Source organism: Melampsora larici-populina, assembly GCF_000204055.1.
Source record: "Melampsora larici-populina 98AG31 unplaced genomic scaffold MELLAscaffold_54, whole genome shotgun sequence".
Lineage (NCBI taxonomy): Eukaryota > Fungi > Basidiomycota > Pucciniomycetes > Pucciniales > Melampsoraceae > Melampsora > Melampsora laricis-populina.
This window is the reverse complement of record NW_006768818.1, coordinates 407136-430201: the sequence shown is the minus strand read 5'-3', so window position 1 is coordinate 430201 and position 23066 is coordinate 407136. Positions and strand designations below refer to the sequence as shown.

At 43.8% G+C, this 23066-nt stretch overlaps 5 protein-coding genes across 5 annotated transcripts; 3 read left to right on the top strand and 2 right to left on the bottom strand.

The window, feature by feature from the left end:
- Window positions 1–668: 668 nt before the first annotated feature.
- Window positions 669–1479, bottom strand: MELLADRAFT_92979 (uncharacterized protein; the record flags this gene model as incomplete). The annotated part of the gene is made up of 4 exons (XM_007415815.1): window positions 669–720; window positions 792–862; window positions 940–1218; window positions 1477–1479. The coding sequence occupies 4 exons, from the start codon at window positions 1477–1479 to the stop codon at window positions 669–671; spliced, it is 405 nt and encodes a 134-aa protein (XP_007415877.1).
- Window positions 1480–2426: 947 nt separating this feature from the next.
- On the top strand, window positions 2427–5320 carry MELLADRAFT_79152 (uncharacterized protein; the record flags this gene model as incomplete). The annotated part of the gene is made up of 13 exons (XM_007415852.1): window positions 2427–2632; window positions 2698–2752; window positions 2833–2901; window positions 2991–3015; window positions 3122–3160; window positions 3228–3370; window positions 3453–3537; window positions 3624–3653; window positions 3727–4121; window positions 4185–4321; window positions 4393–4655; window positions 4732–4798; window positions 4882–5320. 13 exons carry the CDS (start codon window positions 2511–2513, stop codon window positions 5072–5074), a joined length of 1623 nt encoding a protein of 540 aa, XP_007415914.1.
- Window positions 5321–6961: 1641 nt separating this feature from the next.
- MELLADRAFT_111516 (uncharacterized protein) lies at window positions 6962–8646 on the top strand (the record flags this gene model as incomplete). Its single annotated transcript, XM_007415853.1, has 4 exons — window positions 6962–7099; window positions 7171–7537; window positions 7589–7734; window positions 7804–8646. The coding sequence occupies 4 exons, from the start codon at window positions 6962–6964 to the stop codon at window positions 8644–8646; spliced, it is 1494 nt and encodes a 497-aa protein (XP_007415915.1).
- An 862-nt stretch (window positions 8647–9508) lies between these two features.
- MELLADRAFT_111515 (uncharacterized protein) lies at window positions 9509–10945 on the bottom strand (the record flags this gene model as incomplete). Its single annotated transcript, XM_007415814.1, has 2 exons — window positions 9509–9979; window positions 10043–10945. The coding sequence occupies 2 exons, from the start codon at window positions 10943–10945 to the stop codon at window positions 9509–9511; spliced, it is 1374 nt and encodes a 457-aa protein (XP_007415876.1).
- A 3402-nt stretch (window positions 10946–14347) lies between these two features.
- On the top strand, window positions 14348–21569 carry MELLADRAFT_111514 (uncharacterized protein; the record flags this gene model as incomplete). Its single annotated transcript, XM_007415854.1, has 4 exons — window positions 14348–16057; window positions 16253–17147; window positions 17169–17614; window positions 21468–21569. The coding sequence occupies 4 exons, from the start codon at window positions 14348–14350 to the stop codon at window positions 21567–21569; spliced, it is 3153 nt and encodes a 1050-aa protein (XP_007415916.1).
- Between the last annotated feature and the right edge of the window lie 1497 nt (window positions 21570–23066).

Sequence of the window (23066 nt, the reverse complement as noted above, 5' to 3'; positions counted from 1 at the left end):
AGCAGAAAGATTGATACAAGTTCCAAGATGAACTTGAAAACAAAAGGCTTGATGGGTATTTATGCAGGTTGTTGTACTACACGCAATTCATAAATGACCAACTGTTGTTATACTGGATGACTACACAAACTCATCCCGTTTTGCACCTTTCAAGAAAGAATGCCTTCAAAGTATAAAACGCTAATAGAGGTCATGAGGCCTGGTCGAGCTACACTTTGGCAAGATGATTGGATGCCAATTACATCTTCAAATCGCGATTCCACACACACTGCAGACTTCGCATCAAGACCTATATGAAGGATATTTCAATCCTTTGAGATGTAGAGTCAAGCAGGCTTGGGAGGATGATTGGCGAATAGATCGGGTAACTCGATTCAAGTCAATGATGATGACGAAACCATGGCAGCAAGCCGTCTTTTCAATCGGACCTCGCAAAGACCTCCTACCCCTAGACCCGATCACCTCAACGCGTAACGCGAGAAAAGGATCTGTAGTTATCTGTCCAAGAATGCAACAAAGCGTGTAAAAACTGTGTACAGAATAGTTGCACAAAAGCCAAGATCTGGAAGAGATAACCGATCCTTTGAGCCAGATGGCATTCAAGGACCTCATAGGACATAGAAATATAGCATAGTAGAACAGCCTTGAGATTAACAATGCTTCTATATCTATTTCTTCTTGCCACTTGCGTCGGCTTTCTTCTTTTGTGTACCACGGAACCTAAGTGAAAAAAGGTGATCGAATCAGCGGGTTTGAAAAGGAACAGACAAAGAGAGTGAATGATAACTAACTTCTTGGCACGGTTCTTTCGTTCTTTCCTGAGTTTACGGGCAACTGCTGGTTTCTTCTCTGCCATTCCAAACTAAAGAAAACAACAGCAAGATAAGTCAAACGATCACGCTTTACTTTCCTAGAGAAAAATAGAGAAAGAGATCGTACCCTGATAAGCCTGTATTTAGGCTCAAATTTCAAGGCTTCCTTGTTATCATAAATCAAAGCAAAACCAGTACTCTTTCCACCACCAAATTGTGTTCGGAAACCAAAGACAATCACTTGTTCTTTAGGAGCCTTGTACATGGCTGATAATTTGTCCCTGAGTTCATCTTTAGATAAGTTGGCCCGAGTAGGATGAATGATATCGACTACCATCTGCTTTCTTTGTAAGAGACGGTTAGTAAGGAATTTTCGGGTGCGAACTGTGACTGAACCGGAGGGATCCTGAAAATGAAGAGTAAGGTGATTCATGTCTCATCAGCCACCGTAATAAAGATCGATATATCTCTAGGTAGAGAAGGCCAGCGAAGGGGTTTCAAGATCATAGATCATAGAAGGGCTATATTTGTAAAGTATGAAAATCGAGTCTCTTGATAGCTTGCTTTTTCTTGATTTCAGGGCGTGGCATTTTTCAAGTGTTGAAAGGAAGACCTTCGTGACAGTGTTTGAAAGTAAGACTTCGTAGTTTGAAGGAAGACTAACCATGATGAAAAGGGTGACCAATCGGACGGGCGTGAATCGTAGGTGCTATCGGCTGAGTCCAAAGAGGTTGTATGTGTGAGGTATGCTGGTTCGCTACACTGGTGCGAGCGGTATGTGCTGCGCGAAACCTATTTGGAGCACTCACCACACCTCTCAGACCGTAAGCTCTCGGTACCGCTCATCAAGTGTGGACCGGATAGTCTCGTGAATGCGAAATATGAACATCGGGATTTGAGAGCACGCCTTCTCCCTCCTCAACTTTTCCCCCTGCTCGGCCACTGGTGCACCGTGCCGTCGACTTCAAATAACTTTTCAATCTTTCGCCTCAAGACAAGGTCATTTTTACTTGGTCCGAGCCGAATAACATACCCAACTTGCAATTCAGGTCATGGGTTGAAGAGGAAATAACTGGATGATAAAATGTGGAGCTTCAGTGCTGAAATTAGGAGTTGTTTATTTACCTTTCCACTACATAATACATCATCATGGTATCAAGCTTGTGGCAAGTGAAGCCATCTTCCCACTTCCAGAAGGTCTCCCCTGCAGAATCCAGATTTGTCAAGATGCGGCATGCGAGGTCTAAGTTGCCTTCCAATCAACCCGGATATCCTCTCGGAGTCCAGACTTTCCAGCACCATAGCTTCAAACACTCTTTCGATCAACCTGTTCCAGGATGTTCCAGGTGAGGTCTTCATGATGGCTATGATACCCAGTGTCATTGCGGGATTTGAGCTACCCAGAGTTCAACCAACAGTATGCATGCACATAGTCAAAGCATTGAATTTACAAAATGAAACTAAGTACATGAACCTCTACGTTTTAAAGTTAATGTGGGCTTGGTAGATGCACGACGATGTTCTTTGGCTGATTTGCGTCTACCTGCCACACCTGTGAGCCGCAGTGAACTGGGACGATCTCCCCACCTAGCTTCATGCAAGAGGGTTTGAAGTGCAACGTTCTAAATCGGACATCAACCACCCTTGACCATTTTTTACACTCCACAAGTTTGACTGTTTTCAGGCCTTCTTGAGGTCATGTCTTCAGTGAATCATCAACAACTACCTACACTTGCTCATCCATTGGCACCAGCTCAGACGCCATTTCATCACAAAAGAGAAACGGAAAGAGAGCAAATATTACTGAATCCATTTCGAGCGTAAGATCCATATCCCTTCAATCCCAACTCGAATCAAATACTTATCTGTTTTACTCTTTCGTTAGTCCTTCAGCACTTTCTTTTGTAAAGGCGTTTACCATCTGGACCATCTGGCCTAGCGTGAGTTGGTTTCGAGATGACTTTGTAAACGCGTGATACCTTGTATTGATTTAGATATGCTTTATCGAATCGGATAACAGATTACCTTTTTCACGGCCTGGGCTACTCTCGTTATCCTTATACATCGGAATGTAACTTCACTTCAACTGGTCAGTCACCTGAACTTGGATTTAAAACACGCCATTCGATTCGATTCTTCCTGAAATTGATAACTCTTGCATCATGTTACTTAATCTAGTCACCAACCATATTGACTGTACTCGGTACGTTTTTTCGCGTAAAAGCATGGATTTCGTCACCAAATCGAGGACTGATAATGTGGAATTCCCTCCATCTCAATCATGAATCGCGTAAAACTTTGAATTATAGGAACTGTGATTGGTTTCGTAGTATCTTATCGAACTTCAAGTAGGACTCATCATCTTGACATTTTAATCACTTGTTACTGACTGAAATTTGATGTCGCTATGAATAGGTGCATATGAGCGATATAACGATGGTCGAAAGCAATGGTCCTCGATCATCCTTGGTGGACGGTCCCTTGCTCGTCTCATCTGGCTTCATGTTCCTGATGCACCTAGACCGTATGATCCGAAAGACCTTCCAACCGAAGAAGAAGTTTGTGGTTCAAGTTTTTCATGAACGAATTCTCACCAGCCCAAAGATACTTGCTTACATTGTCGAATGGAATTGATTATAGCGTCTGAGGTCGATTATTGAGAAGAAAACTATCATCAACTTGATTGAAGGGTTCGCTGTTAGTTTAAAGCATTACCTCCGTGGCGGTCAGTTTGGGTATCAAACTTATATTCCAACTTTTATGGTGTCCTTGATATTGAATGAGCACCATACGATCGTATTCTTCCATTAGAACATGGGATTTACTACGAGGATTTATACCGTACGTACCAGTGTGCTAGTGTCAAGAGTTGACGATTCCCTTACTGAAGTATTTGAACTCTATTCAATATCAGATCTAGCATGTTTCTTACCCAAGTATGCTTTTCCGTCTGGACATCCCGTCGAGAGACCCGACTTAGGCTTCACTACTGCCCACTGTGCTCAAAATTCTCCTTCAATTAATGGATGTACGGGGCAACCCAACGACAATTTGAAACAGGTCGGAGGGATTGAGACACCTCAAACAGACCTTTCTATGTTTGAAGCTGGTCATCAGGTAGACAATGAAAAAGTTTCTGAGCCAAAGCTACCTCAAGCTCAACAAGACAATCGTCCAATGCAACGCAAGGGAACTGCGCCTCTCAATCCTTTCAAACCTCATCATTACCTCTTACCAGCTTATAACCCACCTCATGAGCGATGGGTTGATCGATTCCCGATCTTGACCATCTTTCGAGCCCTCTGGAAGGTAAAACGCTTTTCTCAACAGATATACCGAGATGAGGACTAAAGTGTTTGAGACTTTAATCAGGGTACACGAAATGTTGCTGGCCTACGTCGTCGGAAAGGAGTTTATTCTCGAGTGATACATGATGATAATATCCCGCTTGAGATCATTTGGTATATTGATAGTTATGTTGCTGGACTCCAACGTCGTAAAGCTCTAGAGTAAGTTTCATCCACTTTAAAACCATATATCGACCCCAACGCTGACTCTTTCACTTTCGCTACCCATACAGTGTACCTACCACAAATGCACTCCTAGCTGGTATCCAACTTCTAACAGATGCATTAACGACTTTAGAAAGGATTTTGACCACTCCAATTCCATTTGGTTATATTGTACATTTGAAATTAGTCATTTGGGGTTATCTTTTGTTTCTGCCATTCCAACTTGTAACTTCTTTTGGATTTATTACTATCCCGGCTACTGCTCTAGTTGGAACTGCTTTTCTTGGATTTTTGAGAGTTGGTGAAGAAATTGAAAATCCATTTGGATACGGTTTGTCTTCTAACTTTTCTTTACTTTTATCTTTGGGATAAGAATGACTAATACATGATGTGTTTTTTATAATTAGATTTGAATGATTTAGATATGGATCACTTTTGTCATCATTTAATTGCTCCAGAACTTGCAGAAATCACGTTAGTCTTTTCCAAAAGTCCTTATATCCCAAAATCACCAAAAGGTTGACTCATGCCCGTTTTTTTCTGTTTATTCCATCTAGAGCTTGGGCACCACCAGATCCATCCGAATTTATTTTTTCTACTTCTAATATTCCATTACTTGATACACGTGATTATAGATCAGGTCATGAGTTTTTAAAATCAGGTTTATCAGCTCAAGATGTTCAAGAATTATTACGTACTCGTCAATCTAGAGGTGGAACTACTTCTTTAACATCTATCAGTCATGTTTGAAAAATAGAATTTTTCATAGATGGTCTTTTCTCTATCTTCATCGAAACGTTTGTTTTCTTTCATCACATTTGTATTGCTTGGTTTTTTTTTCTCTCTACTATATGGACGTATTTACTTACCAAGGTAAAGGGATTACTTTGAATTTTGATCAGTTTTGCATGTTACAATTGTACTTGTTATAGTTGGATCACATTTTTTATGTAACAGGACTTTTTAAGTGGAAGTACTCAGTGATTTCAAAGGGAGTTTATATTGAAGTACAGAAAGGTGCTTGCTAGAAAGCGCTCTCAGATACAAATCAGGATATCTGTACAAGTAGTCACAGAAGGTATGTCACCCCTTTAGTAGCTCTGGCCTGTGCTGGCCTGGTGGAGTGACATTTACTTTCTGTGACTGAGTGTAGGTTGTATGTTTCTGTTGTAGTGTTGCCAACATGGATGATGAGTCCTTGGATGGCAATTGTGTATGGTTTGATGGGGAGTCACTCAAAGACTTCCATCACGGCCAACAAGAAGCTGTGGACCATTGCGTCCCTTCCATTCTCTTAAGCTCTTGCGATAGAGCTGTCTATTTTTATATATACCTACCGTAAGATACTCCTACCTTGGTCTGTTTTTTCCAGACTGAGATAGGAGTCGTTTGGGGGAGCCCGGTCCCGGGTCTGCGCCACCATTTCCACCCCGGTTAAAAAACTTCGGTTTTTTGGGGGGGTGGCACAGGTCCGTTTCCAGCTGGGTGGGTGGGAGGTAAAAAAATTTTTGAATTTGGAATATATAAAATTTCTTGAGAGGATTGGTGATCAACAAGGTTCTAAAACTAAATTTTTCTGGTGCGGGTGTGAAAGTTTTTCGAGGTTGAAAACTTTGATCAGAATTTTTGGATCTCGCACCCTGTACAGGCACCTCACTTACTTAGAACTATTAAGGTCATGGACCTAAGTCTTAAGTCGTGCCTTGGTTAAGACAACCAATGAGGGACTCATATATATAGGGGGCACTGCCAGCATTAAAGAGGTTCCCAGATGGGAATATGGTGAGCAATAGCAGCGCTGTGCAAAGATCCTGACCAGCGCGGGTCGCGGGTCGCGGGTCAGTACGTTTGATACTACAGCTATATGTAATTACCAATCCGTCAACGCAGTGTTATTTTGTAATTCCTCATCCGTCATTGCAAAGCCTCCCACATACTCGTTTCGGTGTACCATTATCGTGACCTCCGAAAAAGGACTGACAGGATACCATGTTCCCGATAGGTACCATCTGGGCACACACACATGGCGAAGGTAGAAATACAACGAAGATCACCCACCATTAACCCGCCGATCAAAATTCTACATTTCGATTCTTTGTGTTCGATCACTAATAATCGAGTACAATAGCAATCCGTTTCCCGCAAGCTTAACATAAAGTAAGCTCGTCACCCTTCCTTATTCCCTTGTGCTATTGATTAACTCGCATTCATCACACTAACAAAACCTTTCAACTTTTCCCCATGCCAAAAAACCAAATCCCCAAACCTTACACGTTGATCGCGCTCAACCCACAGCTACCACTCCCTCTACCTAAAGCAAAAAAAGACAGCAGCCTTCTCTGCTCTTCGGACCTATGTCATCACCGACCACACTCAACCACCTACTTTAAACCAAAGAAACAAGGCCTTGTCGCCACGATTGCTGTCAGGGTGAGCATATCACCGTAGAGTTATGACAAACAGCCGCTGCACAAAAATTAACCACATCTTTATAACACGCAGTGCCCATACGATAAGGGTCACTATCGAGCCTACTTTGTCCCCAAACTCACCTCCGAAATCTTAGCATTCAACAAAGCACTATCTCAAAATCATTGAAACAACCCAACGCATACCTCTTCTAACGCCCTACTCGCCATGAACCTAGGAGACGCCGCCCAGTTTCTACCTCACCCCAATCAACTCATGCCGCAGCCCAAAGGTTCATCGACAGATTGTCCCAAATGCCACAAAAAACGAAGGAATGCAAGCTGCAGGAACAATGCGTGCGCCGAGGTCAGTCGGTTTTTCTTCCCATCAAACAACTTACGCGATGTTTAGCTAATTAACAAGTCCAATTTGTATAGTGTTGCGAGCTGATCGATCAGTCAGCTGGCTGCCGCCCACACACGACACAGCGCAATTGCAAAATGAAGGACGGTCCTTACGGCGACGAGGGTCGCAAGGCCAAGGCAAAGGGTCCAACCGCCACAGACAATTTGGACCCTGCCCTCCTCCCCGCTCCAGTACCTGTTGCCAGAAATGGGCAGACTGTGGACGCCCAATTTACCAACAGAAGCGGCTTCCGCCATTTCCGCGATGTCAACATACAGGATCAAGCCAACGAACGCATCAACAATGCAGCCGAAGAAACAGTCAACCAAACGATATCCATCTTGTTCTGGGCCAGAAAGGGCCAGGAGGTATGTCATCCGTTGTCATACGTTACTCACAGTAAGCAGCAACGTCAGCCTGATAAGAAATGACCTTTGCAGACTTCCGTAGCGCCAGATCTCTGGCGAGTACCTGCACCCTCTTGGCCGCGATTCAGATTGGACCAATGTAGCTTGTTGGTGCAGTTGGCCGAAGCAACTTCCGGCCCTTTGTGGGATCGAACTGTTCGTGTTTGGAATGACAAGGAGCAAAGCTGGGTAAGCCATTCAACAGTGAAGTCCATCCATCAAACTACCATAAACTAACTAATACATCTTTGTTCACAGGCATTGACTGCGGTCACTACCATGGAAAAGTACCCAGTCGAATTCCGCAAGGTTCTAGTGATCCTACCAGGCACCAAACGAGAATGCTGTGAAGACGCGCAATACCACATTGACTCTGTCACGACACGATCCACAAAAGAACGTACCAAACTTTACCAGTACATCACCCCTACGAACCCCGACTATAATGTTACATTTGTAAACGGTAGCCCCACTCCAATCAGGATCAACAAGGGCAAGAACGCGCCTCAAAATCGAATCCTGTACTTGGACAACTACACCCCTTCCCAATCATCACAACAAGCACCTGAGCACGACAATGAGGGAATTATGGAAATTGAAGAAGACGGCCTCAATATGATTCAAGATGCTCCACATCAAGAAGTGGCCATGGACACCGACACCGCGCCTCCAAAGTCACCTTTGTTGGACGACCAAGAAGGAGGATCAGATACTACGCCTACGCCTGCGCCTCAACCCGAGGCAACTAAACCCAAGTGGCCTGAAGGCGTGACTATGTCCGATGCCAAGAAAATGATGGATGCCATGCTACCACCACTTAATCTTACAAGTAGACAGGCTTGGATTCGGACCTTTGCTCATTCACACCGTGCATATTCAAAAACAACTGTCAACAACAATCTAAGATGGCTGAATAGTGTAGACGCCGACCGATTGAGTGCTTACATTTCTACCAACGGACCGTCCTCCCTGATAGAAACACAAAAGGTTTTTAATGACGAGTGGAAAAAGATCGACACCAGACGCAAAAACGAACAGGCGGACAAAGAACCAGACAACAACCAGCCCAACAAGAAGCGTAGGATAGACTCAATGGAATGAAGAGTTGGTTATGTTTCAACTTTTGCTGATGCCTCATATTTTGTATTCTTCCCACCCTTCACATCAGTACATATCTTCATCAACTATTGTAATTAGTGTTGTACTTAGTGTCACTGTTCCATTGTTCTCTCAATTCCTGCCTAGTAATGAATCCGTTTTGGTTATTGATTGTTTTACAAGGAGACAAACAACCATGAAATGTTATATATTGGCTCTGACATGTATAACCTGATATACATATATAACAGTGTGTGTGCCATATGTTGAAACATGATTGCTATTTAACTCGGATACAAAGGACTGTGTCAAAGCTCTTTGCTCTTCGCTGCTTACTTGACAATATGGAAACGCATAAGGTGGAGAAAGATACGCAGTGATGGATAAGCTATCCACTGGTCGATCAAATGATCGCAGACCAATGAGCATTGACTATTTTACATTCCAGATACGACAGGCATGGAGGCCAGCTCTCTTACATGCACTCATAAAATGATTTGCTGCTATAAATATAGTAACTAAAAGTTAAACGACAGATTGTAATTAACACAAGAGGCAACTTCATAAACAACATTATCTAACGGAGATTAAAAAAGCAATGAGCAAAATTCTCTAACTGAAGTCTACGTAAACAAGATTGCAATTGCTTGAATAAGAAACTAGAATAAGCAGAATCGCTCGATGACACAAACTCCAAAAACAAGCTGAAATTGGCGAAAGCTGAACATACAAAGCCAGCAAAATCACAAAATGACAGGATGATAAGTTTAACTCACACAAGAGTTGTCAGATTGCACGTTGATCGTGGTTTCGAAACACAAAGAAAGGAGGTTGTAAGGAAAATACTTCTACAAGACACTAACAACTATATTAACTTTTGGTCGCCGATATGTTGGCATATCAAATTGCATTTATGCTCGTAAGGAAAGTGCACTTCAAACACATTCTTGATCTTATCCATCATTTCTTGACTGGTTTGGCTGTGAAATGGGCGGCGCCTAAATGCATTGTTGTATTTATCAGAATTAGCACGCCCTTTCTGAAGTATGAAATTGAAAACATACTCTTTGTCATAAATTACCACGTTGGTAATTTGACCACGTGCGTCACCATTGAGTTTGGCTATCAAAGACTTGCCACCACTTAATTGGTAAGTGAAGTGAACAAATGCATTAATTAGGTCTGTCCAGTTATGCGGTTCCATCGGCTGAATGTTAAAACCATATTCGTATATAAAGCGATGGGTACTCTCTTCGTTGACACCCTCAATTACCATCCAACGAGGTTCATCTTCGTATTTGGAACCTGCACATTGCACAACATGACAAGGCTGAACCTGAAGTGGAAGGAAAGGGTGTTAATACGGCGGTGGCAAAGATGAATGAAGTTAGGTACTAACCTTCATAGCTTCCGCAAGGCCGTGCCATAGCAGGTGCACTGGGTTGATCTTTCCGCGCTCGTTCCTGGTTCTTTTAAAAAGTTCGTCTTTAAACCTAGCCAGTACCATTCTCGCGTCTCGAGAACTCAGAGCACGCTCGAAACATTGCGCGCGTCCTTGTGATTCCAAACGGGCCCACGTGTCTTCGTATTTGAGAAAATACCAACCTTTGGCCTCTCGGTGATCGAGATAGATCCTACAATGGTACATATCAGCATTGTCTCTGACATTAACCGTGACTTTGTCAAAGCATTTGTAGTAGATGCTGTCTTTCAAAAGGGAGACAAATTCGTATTCGTCGTAATAAGGCGAGTCTTGTTGAAACGTCTTTTCCTCTACGCGGTAAAGACGACCCTCCTCTTTCACCCCCAAGTTTTCCAAATCTTCGTAGTACGGAACTTTGAAACCTTCTGTGTTGGATTGAGACTGCGTCGACACATTTGGAACTTCGGGAATAAAAGCAATATCAGTAAGTTTATATCTCATATTGAAGGTAGACAAATAAAATGTACCCGATACTTCGTTCATACTGATACTTTGAATGCTATCTTTGAGGCCAGCAAGGACGGGGTCTTCGTCAGGTTGAACAACGCCACTAGGGTTTAAAATCAATGGTCGGATTATGGATGGAGGAAGAAGATCGCTGCTGCTGTGATCGTGAAGAATTTCGCTGCTGTGATCGTGGTCGCTACCAGTGAGATCGATCACGGTAGGGGCAACATGTGCAGAAGAGTTGGCAGAGACAGACCAAGCTACGCTGCCTTTCTGGTCGCTGTTGTTGGCCTCTATGAGTAAGGTGGGAGGGGTTGTACCCGCATCTGCATCAATGATCAAAGGGAAAAAGGCATTGGTACGGTGATTCATTGGTTAACAATGAAAGAAGTTTGATGCCAATGACGAAGTGAGAGGATTGACCAGAGAGAGGAGAGAGTGCGTTTGTACGTACCCGCATCTGCATCAATGATCGACGGGGAAGGCATTGGTACGGTGATTTGTTGGTTAACAAAGAAAGAAGTTTGATGCTCAATCTGAGAATGAGAAAGTGAGAGGAATGAAAAGAGAGAGGAGAGAGTCCGTTTGTACTTTATACAATTGACCACCTCGTACGCTTGTTAGTGCATCACACTTTCCTTATGACATCACACTTTCCGTATGACATCACACTTTCCGTAAGAGTGAAGAATTGTCTATCCGTGTAAGACCGTGATCGCTTTCAAATGGCAAGTAAGTTGTCGGAACTTGACATCTAGAATGTGAAAAGCAAGATCCTGCAGCGGATGAGTTGCGCATGTTCATGTGTTGATCATCATTTATGAGAAGTACAAACAAGTAAACGGACGAGAACTACAAACAAGTAAACGGCATGGCAACTTAATTACACAGAAAAAAAAAACGTTATCGCGGATGATTGTAACAAAAAGAGTAGCAAATGGACAACATGAACAAAGGATAAAGCAAATGTGAAGTCTACTTATGAATAGTCTAACTTGTTGTTACGGGGACTGTGGGCTTAGTATAAGTCTGATAATCAACATTTCCGCAGAAAACCATCCCTTTCTTGGTTTTTAATCTTTCGAGCAAGCGCTCGTTATGTAAAAGTATCATCTCTTCCAAAAAGAAATTGTACTTTGTGTGAGTCATGTTCCAACAAATAGAATCAAAGCTTCCAAACCAGGTGTTGATGATCTCTGCAGCTGAGGAATTGAATTTCCACTTGCCACCTCTTTTGAGTTCTGGAAAAAGTTCTGGGTCGTTGTTGATTTTGCAGGTTTTATGAGAGTCCTTGTGAGACTTGATGTGGAAAGCGTCGACAGGGAGGAGGGTGTTGCGAAATGCTTCGCGATCTTCTTTGCTGCTTTGTATATGAGAGTAAAGCCCGCACGCATTGTCATAAAATACAACCTGTGGCATTTCTTTAGGGAATACTTCTCGGATCCAGTCCTGTTGAATGATCAATGAAGCAATTAACAAAACATAGAATGATCAAAAGAGAATGTAAGCTTTGCTGTACCTTCACTTTGGAAACTCCTTTGGATTTGTAAAACGTCTTTCGTGCGATGATCATCCCACAAGGTGCAACCATCAGCTGCTTGTTATGTGTCTTACTATGTGCTATAATCACAGGTTTTTTGAATTTATTGGATTCGCCACCATCTCGAGCGCTTTCGTGCTCGCGTTCCTCGACGTCGGCAAGCATTAGTGCTTTTTCGGTGATGTCTGCTTCGCCAGTGTCATCCATCATTATTGCAGTAGGATCGAGGTGAAGATTGGTGTGGGGCCGATTTAACCTCCTGCGAAGGCCAAATAGAGATTGGTTGCGCATCTTGAAGTCGGCAAAGGCTTTGATATGTTCAGCATTTTCACACGTTGTGGTGAGCAAGATCTCTACTTAAGCAAAAAATTTAAAAATTATGTGAAAACTCGAGTTTTTGGTCAAAGGCACTATTATTATTGAAGTTATTAGTAATCAAGGCTATCAAAGTTGATTTATAATCTTCATTTCATTATCTTTCAAATCATATATTTTGTCAGCACCCGAGCCTTCCGATGGAAGAGCCAAAGGTACTCCAAGAAGAGATTGAGCAATAATTAATAAATAACATAAAAATAGATACAACTTAAGGTCTAGTTTCAAAGACCCCAAACCCAATAAAAGCATAATGAAAGAATTACAACTTATAGGTCTAGTGTCAAAGACCGCGAACCACATCACGAAGGAATACCAAGTGTGAAACCCACAAGACTCCAAGGCCCCTAGCACGAGTACAAGACATAAGTCACCCTTCCCAAAAGGGAAGGAGGCTGAGATGAAATCAACAGCCGTAGAAGAGACGACGAGCCTCTCGACCTAATGTCCTTCAAACAGATGAGGCAACAGGAGCCGTTCCTACCAACCAACTAACTAACGTGGGCGCCCACGAAGCAAGTTCAAACGCAGCATATCAGCAACCACAAGCTGGCAGTCGAGAGAAAGGGTATAAATACGACCTTCTCGACAGGAAGAAGAGAAGGCATCTGATTCAACTTACTTACTTTCGTATAGATCTTTCTATCCCGAAAACACCTGTCAAGAGCCCAACTATACTCGTTTTCTAGAATCTTTAGAATCACCCGTTAGTTCCACTCTTGATCCTGAAGCCTGAGGAAATCCTTTCCCCTACGCTTATCTAATCAGTTCTCTGCTTCATACTGAAGCCCCTTATCTGTCCGTATTCCTGTTAGTTCCCTTGGATTATCGCCTCCGGAGCCTCTGCTTCCCAGTCCTTAATCCTAGCCAACAGCTCGAAGTCCACGCCTGGATAAGGCTCCATCCTTCTACTAGTTAGTTGGAATTCTTCTGGTCTATTGATCTTGATCCGTCATCGCTCAGCTGACGAGATCCCTGTTCCCAACAGGCTACCTTCTAGACTTGTCTAGTAGGATCCGAACCGGCTTAGGTGTGACCAACCTTCAACCGAAAACCTCGGTAAGCCGCTATCTCTCCAAAATCACGCTGAAGGATTAGAGTACTTACCCGTCTCGATATCCCTTGTGAAACATCTTGTAGTGTTACTACCATACCTATTCCTCGTAACCAGAGAAATAGCAGTCAGGGCCTCGAACCTAGTAAGTCTAGACCTTACAGGCTCATATAGAGACTTGCCACCCTGACAATTGGGGGCCTCATCGTGCGTAGAAACCCAAGACACAGAAAGTTTAGTTACTACTCCCTTTTTTAGGTTTTCAAAATTCCGTTACGAAACTTCACCACCGAAGAAAGGATAGCGGAACTCAGAGAGATCTGGAACCAAATCAGAGAGCTACTTACCGAACTTGAAAACACGCTCGAGTTAGTTATTTTAAATTTTCGTTCTTTCTTTCAACAATAAAAAAAAAAAGTCTGATTAAAAACTACCTTTTTTTTTTATCCTAAAAAAAAAAAACACATACTTTTTTTCGCTTGTTGCCTTTCGTTTCCTTCTCTCGCCGTTCCTTTTGACGCTGTGTACTAAGTGCACAAGTCAACGCAGCAGACCCCGGTCCACCAGGAGGGAGAAATAACCCCCACCTCATCGTCGACGAGCGACCAAGGCAACGCAGTCCAGACCCCTACCTCCACACCGAGTACTGGGGAGATACCGATTACTACAGCCACAGGGGTGACTAGTAAGTACTGGTTCAGGACCGTTCTTTTTTTTCCGTTTTTTCTTCGTCAAAAGATCGAAGATAGACTCCTTTTAGTTTGATACTCTACCATTTCTAATCCAATTACGAAATCTTCTTACCATGGCACCCAGAAAGTCTAGCCGGGTTAAAGATCTTGAAGAAACCGTCGGACGGCCAAACTACAGTGACTCAATCCGTCGATCCAACTCCGTTGGCAGCCAACCAAGACGTCCTCATGGATTCAGACCACCCAGCAGAGCATCCACCACCGGACTTGCAAGTGGAGCAGGACAAAGCTCAGGTACAACAGATCATGAAGCTGCACGACCACAACTTCCAGAATTGGCTCAGCGCTCAGACCTCGAACCCCAACAACACCCGCAGTATCATGATCTATCTGAAATTGTGGAAGTCAACTCACGAGACCTTGGTGATCTTGATGGGGGACGAGTTCAAGAAAGTGATGAACACGCAGTGGGATCCATTCGTGGAGGAGCAGAAGTTGCTAGCGAGAACCCACAACGGCTTCATCGGACGGGACCAGCATGTCAAACAAACACCTCCCCCTCCGGCGCAAGCATCCTCAACGGCCGGACCCTCGAGAACCCAAACCCAACGTTCGAACAACGCCCCGTACCAGAAACCTCCTCAAGCAGAGGAAGAAGCCCGCAACATGCAACAAATGTTGTCATTCAGCCGAGCGTACTACCGAGCCATGAAAGGCATCAAGGGCTCGAAGAACAAGGGCAAGAATCACCCAAAGCAACATCAGGAGAACCCCAAGGAACCCCAACAATGAGTAATACAGTGCTTATGACACCAAGTCCTTTTCTTTCATCGCACCGTATAATTAGCGAAGTTGTACCCCCAAAACTTGTTGTCCCTGTATTTACCGTTCCTACACGCCTGAACAGAAGAACAAATGCTTTAGAAATGAGACCCAAAACGATGACCGAGCCAAAGAGCGTGAGCCTTAGTGAGAACATGAGAGAAATTGAGCCTTTTCATGCGAAAACCCACGCACCTGCCGAAGCCAAGAAGACAGAGCACGTGAGGAAACTTGAGGATACAGGGATAGCGGACGCTAAAACAAGAGCGTCCCCTTTCGTGTTACCAGGCCTTCTGAGAAATACGTCGCATGACCTAAGTCCCATTTCACAAGATAAAAATTTTAGCCTTAGCGAGAAATTTAAGAAGCTAAGACTACAAACAGAAAGCTTATCGGCAGAGTCCATCCACTCATGGAAAGACCATCAGGAAGACCTAGATACAAGGTTCGCAACAATGCAGAAAATCATGGAAGAAAAGTTCAACGAAGGTATATCCAAATTGAACGAAAAATGGGATTTTTGTTTGAACATCCTGAACGACGAGATGAGTGTAAACTTTGAGGATATCAAAGAAACGATAATCATGTTTAAATGCAGCTGTGCGGATGTAGGTGCGGCATGGACCAAACATCAAGACGAAATCGAAAGATTGCTAATCAACCAGGTGGTTACGAATCAGCAACTGATTGAAACGCATAGCCACCATTTGGGGGAGCTGATGTGTAGATTAGGGGAAAAATTCGATGAGCAAGCTCAGATGAATCTAGCTACCAATAGGAATGTGTCCAGGATAGTATCGATGCTGGACAAATCAACCGCTAAAAAAGACAGCGAAGAACAGTTACCGGAACCTAACGGTGTGTTCGATAAGGGACCATCACTAAGTAATAATCCTTTTGCTCACGAGCTAGTAACAAACCACCGGCGCACAATGGAAGGGTATGACAGGGACACAACACTCCCAGTCCAAGCGAATAACGCGTCTCCGGATGCGGATATTGTGAAGCAAATGAGGAAGGATTACCTCCCGGCCAAAGATTGGCCAAAATTTTCCGGAGAAGGAGAATACAATCATTTGGAATGGATCGAATGGATCGACAATAACGCGGAAGATTCAAAAATGCCAGATCACCTTATCACGTGTAAGCTAGGTATCATCTTGACAGACTCAGCAAGAGCTTGGTATACCAACAAGCGGAAAGCAGTAGGCGCACGTAGTTGGCCCGAGTGGCGCGAGATCATCAAAGAGCATTTTGGGACACCCCTATGGAAAAGGAAAATGAGTACAGCTTTCGACCGAGATGTGTTCAGCTGGGAACATAAAGACAAGCCGGTAGCATGGCTCCTACTCCAGAGAAGGAGAATGGAAGCGGCTTGGCCCACGCTGAGCGTTAGAGAACAAATTGATAAGATTTTAGGTCTATGCGACGGCGATATAGAACACGCAGTTCAGTCCAGGATACGCGAATATTCGGACTTCGAAGCGTTTGTCAACATCTTTGAAGATGTGGTAACGCACACCTCCATCGGCCGTCGCTTTAAGAAAGCGGAAAACATCAAGCAGGTCCAGCTTGGCAACTCGAAATTCAGAGACTATAAGAATTATAGTAACAAAGAGTATAGAAACAGAGACTACCGCGGAGGTAAGGACGGGAAACCAGAGAATGGAGAAGGCAAAAAGCCACCCTTTAAAACAAAAGACGGGAAGAAGTTCTCATTCGAGAAAAAGATCAACGCAGTGGATGCGGAACCGCAGATCAGCGATGAAGGTGAGCTACAAGGAAGTAGGTCACAAGACTCCGAGAGCACGACGGAAGAGGAGGACGTTGACTTCTGTGTAGGGAACGTAGACATGTTCAGGATAGCCGAAGATCTGAATATCTCAGAAACCGAAAGCCATACAGGAAACACGTTGGATGTAGAAAATACACTTACAGAAAGCGCGGGGATAACCCTACAGCAGCTCGCTACCAACTTACGGATCTCGGAAAACGCGATTTCAACTGCTCCTCCTATAGAAATACCCAGAACGATACTGGATGTGCCAGAAACAAGAACCTTTTTGACGGTCTCCGTGAACGGTATCCGATGTAAGATGTTGTTGGACACAGGTCTGAGACCTTCGATGGCCTCTACCAGAGTGCTGAACGTATGTTGGCGAACATGGGCGGCGGACACCCGTTCAACCGCGATTGAGAATCAGGATTACGATTCGGAAATACTGGGAGAACTAGCCCTTCCTATTAAAATCGAACACACTTGGAACCCTTGTCTGCTTATGACTAAATTTGTAGTGACCACGGATCAACATATAGATTATCTGGTACTAGGAAGCAGAGATTTGAGCGAATTCGGATTTACGCTTCATCTGGGATATAACCCACGATGTTACATTGGATCGCTTGAGAGAGAATATGAATTATCGCCGTGTTACTCCTCTTCAGAAGGGACAAGCGAAATAGCCACTATAACAGTGGAACCCGATGGGAACCTAGACATCGCTGAGCTTCAGTCACAAGCAGCAATACCCCAGGAGTGGGATGAAGCGTCTAAGCAGGTTTCAGATGCGAGACTGATGATGTCGAAGCCAGAGAAGGGCAAAGCCCATACATTAGGGGACCACTGTGTAACACCAGCATTGCTAGAAAACAAGTCGAAGGTACATGTCCTGCTCGATAGCGGCGCCGCGTGTTCCATTGTAGGTAAAAAATACTTGTCGAGAATCCTTCCGGGATGGGAAGATAGGATCATGCCTCCGAGCAGAATGACCTTCAGAGGATGCAGTACAAGCCTTACGCCTCTGGGAGTGATAGAGTTACCACTCACTTTTCCACACAGATTGGGATCCATTCGGATTCAACCTGAGTTCGTGGTGATGGACAATGCAACATCTAACTATCTAATCCTAGGAGGCGAGTATTTGCGATTGTACGGGATAGATATTGTCCATAGCAAGGAGAAATACTTTACTATAGGCAATGAAAACAAGAAAAAGAAATTTCTTCTGAACTCCCTTAGAGAGAATCGTATAGAAGCGATTACGCAGGACACGGATAAAGAATTCGAGAAAGCGTACAACCTATGCAATATATCCCCAAGATTGAAAGCGTCAGAGCTAAACGACCTGAATAAACTAGTGAGATCCCATAAAAAAGCGTTTGCATACGGCGAGAACCCAATAGGGACAATCAAAGGTCATGAGATGACAATTAAGCTCACGGTGGATAAACCATACCCACCAGTGCTGAAAAAGCAAGCTTATCCCGCGAGTCCCAGGAGCAGGGACGAAATCGATAAACACATTGACGAACTACTCCGCCTGCAGATTATACGGAAAGTAGGCGCGGATGAGGAGGTAGATATTACAACCCCCGTTATCATTGTGTGGCATAATGGAAAGTCACGCATGTGCGGTGACTTCAGAGCGCTGAACACCTTTACGGTTCCAGACAGGTACCCGATGCCTAGGATCCATCACTGCTTGACAAACCTTAGCGAGGCGCTGTACATTACGACGATGGATGCGATGAAAAGCTTCCATCAGAACGTGGTGGAGAAACAGAGTAGAAAATACCTTAGGATTATCTCGCATAGGGGAATTCACGAGTTCTTGAAAATGCCAATGGGAATTAAGACAGCGCCATCACATTTTCAACGAACTATGGACACAGAATTCGCGGCCGAGTTAAGTGAAGGATGGATGATAGTTTACATCGACGATATTATAGTTTTTTCCAAGACCTGGGAAGAACACTTGGTCAAACTAGAGTGGGTCTTTAAACGACTAATCCGGATGGGTTTGACGATCTCGTTGAATAAGACCAACTTTGCCTTCCAAGAGCTGAAAGCGTTGGGACATGTGGTCTCAGGACTTTGGATCGCAGTAGATCAGAATAAAGTCGCAGCAGTCCTCAAGCTGCCCATACCACAATCGGTGAAAGAGGTGCAATCCTTCTTGGGATTCGCGAATTACTATAGGTCGCACTTGGAAGGCTTCGCCAAAGTAAGTGGACCGTTGTACAAACTCTTACAAAAAGGTGTTACTTTTGAGATGACCGAGGATAGAGTAGCTTCATGGAAAGCACTGAAACAAAAGCTTACAGAAGCACCTTTCTTGCTCCATGCAGATTTCAAGCTTCCGTTTAAGGTCTACGTTGACGCCAGTTTTGACGGGCTGGGAGCAACTCTACAACAAACCCAAGTCATCAACGGCAAACCAGTAGAGGGACTGATTAGTTGTATCTCGAGGAAATTGAAACAGTCTGAGTTGAACTACGGAGCGACACAACTTGAGAATTTATGCCTAGTCTGGGCCCTGGAAAAATTCCATTACTACCTTGATGGTGCAAATTTCGAAGTAATTACAGATTGTACGGCCTTGAAATCCTTGCTAAATATGAAAACGCCTAATAGGCACATGTTGCGTTGGCAAATAGCCATCCAAGAGTACAGGTCGTGCATGACCATCACACACCGAGAAGGGAGGAAGCATGAAAATGCCGACGCACTTAGCCGCATGGCACTTAACAACGACGCGCAAAACCCAGCATGGGATCCTGAAGACAGTACGAGAGACCTCCACATTATGGGGATCAGCATTTGCGATCTCTCAGACGAATTCTTTGATAAAGTCAAAGAAGACTACATGTTGGAGCCAAATACCATGAAACTTATCGAAATTCTGAAGCAAGATCACAAGAACTTGCCCCTGTCAACAACGTTAGACGGAAAGTGGAAAAAATCCTTTGATGAAGGACGATTCACCTTACTCAGCGGCGTACTGTATCATCGGGAGAAACACTCCTGCGTGATGGTGATCACATCCACGGATATGAAGACAGACATATTAAAAATTTGCCACGACGATATCATGGCAGGACACCTGTGTACCGATAGGACCATTGACCGGGTCAAGCAAACGGCCTGGTGGCCGGAATGGAGGACGCTGACGGAGCAGTACGTGGCATCTTGCGACAGATGCCAAAAATCGAATAAAGCTACTGGGAAAAGACTGGGACTTCTTCAGAAAATAGACGAACCCACAGTCCCCTGGGAAGTCATAAACATGGACTTTGTAAGCGGGCTTCCTCCAGCGGGACACGACAATGTCGACTGCGTGTTAGTCGTGGTGGATAGATTTTCAAAGAGATGCAGGTTTTTGCCGTGCCATAAAGACGCGACAGCCATGGATGTAGCAATGCTATTCTGGGAACGGATAGTATGTGATTCGGGTCTCCCTAGGGTCATCATCAGTGACCGAGACCCTAAATTCACCTCGGATTTCTGGAAAGGTCTTTTTAGTCTTTCTGGGACAAAATTAGCAATGTCAACCGCCCACCACGCGCAAACAGACGGACTCGCAGAGCGGATGATCCAAAGCATGCAATCCCTGATCCGAACGTATTGCGGATTTGGGTTGGAATTCAAGGACCCCGACGGCTATACACATGACTGGAAGAGTCTCTTACCAGCACTGGAGATAGCATATAATACTAGCACGCACAGCACCACAGGGAAATCGCCCTTCGAGATCGAGCGAGGTTTTAACATCCGAACACCAAGTAAACTACTACGTCCAAAGGACTCTACCTTCCACCCGACATCTGTTAGCTTTCACCACATGCTTGAAAAAGCGCGACAACACGCGACAGAGTGCATTCAAGCCTCAGTGGAGTACAACAAATCAAGATGGGATAAGACACACCAAGAACCAAGCTTCCAAGTAGGAGACTTGGTACTAATCTCTACAGCACACTTCACGAACCTCAAGGGGCCAAGGAAACTGAGGGATCCATTTATTGGACCATATGTCATAAAAGCGCTACACGGCAGCAATGCTGTGGAAGTTATTCCGACCGGAGCGATTGCGCGGAAGCACCCCACTTTCCCAGTGTCGCTGTTGAAAAAGTATGAATCGTCTGACAAAGATAAGTTCCCTAACAGGGAACAACCGCCGGAGCCGGAACTACCCGTTGAAGAAGAGCCGGTGGGAGCTATTAAATCTGTAATACAGGAGAAACTTGTCAGACTGAACGGCAGAGACACTCGTTTATACCTAGCAAGGTTCAAAGGAAAGCACGCGGATGAAGACAAATGGTTAGAAGCAAAAGACATACCTAATTCTTCAGCCATACTGCGGAAGTATAGAGCGCATAAGAGAGTGTGACTCTCCTTGTGGTTGGGGAGTGTCAGCACCCGAGCCTTCCGATGGAAGAGCCAAAGGTACTCCAAGAAGAGATTGAGCAATAATTAATAAATAACATAAAAATAGATACAACTTAAGGTCTAGTTTCAAAGACCCCAAACCCAATAAAAGCATAATGAAAGAATTACAACTTATAGGTCTAGTGTCAAAGACCGCGAACCACATCACGAAGGAATACCAAGTGTGAAACCCACAAGACTCCAAGGCCCCTAGCACGAGTACAAGACATAAGTCACCCTTCCCAAAAGGGAAGGAGGCTGAGATGAAATCAACAGCCGTAGAAGAGACGACGAGCCTCTCGACCTAATGTCCTTCAAACAGATGAGGCAACAGGAGCCGTTCCTACCAACCAACTAACTAACGTGGGCGCCCACGAAGCAAGTTCAAACGCAGCATATCAGCAACCACAAGCTGGCAGTCGAGAGAAAGGGTATAAATACGACCTTCTCGACAGGAAGAAGAGAAGGCATCTGATTCAACTTACTTACTTTCGTATAGATATTTCTATCCCGAAAACACCTGTCAAGAGCCCAACTATACTCGTTTTCTAGAATCTTTAGAATCACCCGTTAGTTCCACTCTTGATCCTGAAGCCTGAGGAAATCCTTTCCCCTACGCTTATCTAATCAGTTCTCTGCTTCATACTGAAGCCCCTTATCTGTCCGTATTCCTGTTAGTTCCCTTGGATTATCGCCTCCGGAGCCTCTGCTTCCCAGTCCTTAATCCTAGCCAACAGCTCGAAGTCCACGCCTGGATAAGGCTCCATCCTTCTACTAGTTAGTTGGAATTCTTCTGGTCTATTGATCTTGATCCGTCATCGCTCAGCTGACGAGATCCCTGTTCCCAACAGGCTACCTTCTAGACTTGTCTAGTAGGATCCGAACCGGCTTAGGTGTGACCAACCTTCAACCGAAAACCTCGGTAAGCCGCTATCTCTCCAAAATCACGCTGAAGGATTAGAGTACTTACCCGTCTCGATATCCCTTGTGAAACATCTTGTAGTGTTACTACCATACCTATTCCTCGTAACCAGAGAAATAGCAGTCAGGGCCTCGAACCTAGTAAGTCTAGACCTTACAGGCTCATATAGAGACTTGCCACCCTGACATATTTACATAAGCAATTGATAAGAATATTTAAGAGTAAAGAAAAATTCGAAAAGATCAATAAAAATAGTAAAAGAGTGAAAATCAAATTAGGAGAATTAGTAAGAGGAGATTTGAGGAAGAAGAACATTTAGTTTGGATCTTTAGGAATGGAAACTGTTATGAAAAGAATGGAAGAATAAGAAGAATATTAAGAAAGTTGGAGAAAAATTCGAAAATATGGGTATGAAATTTTGGAAAATGGTTTTTAGCTTATTATTAGAAGAGATATTGGTTCAGGAAGGTTTTATTGTGAAAGAGAAGGATCATATTAGTCATCAGCAACCTTAATCATGAGGATTGATAAGGGAGGTGTGAAGTTATTCAAGAAAAGGGAAATTTCGAAGAAAGGTACTATGGTATTAATTCCTGTGTAGTGATGTCATTGATGGATTGATTGTGCCAAGAGTTTTTCAGAAGGATTTTAATGCTGTGTGATTGATTGGAGTGCTGTGGAATGATCTTTTGATAGAAGGAAAATCATTATTAGACGTGAAAATAGTCAAAATTCATCAAAAATGGGAGTTTTCAGTTAATTACATATGGTAAAACTTGTCAGAATTAGGTGTGTGATAGTTCATTCGACGCAAAATCATTGGTTTCATAATGTACAACCTTTAAATCATTAGTAGCGGAGGAGTAGTGAAAAAGTTATAAGG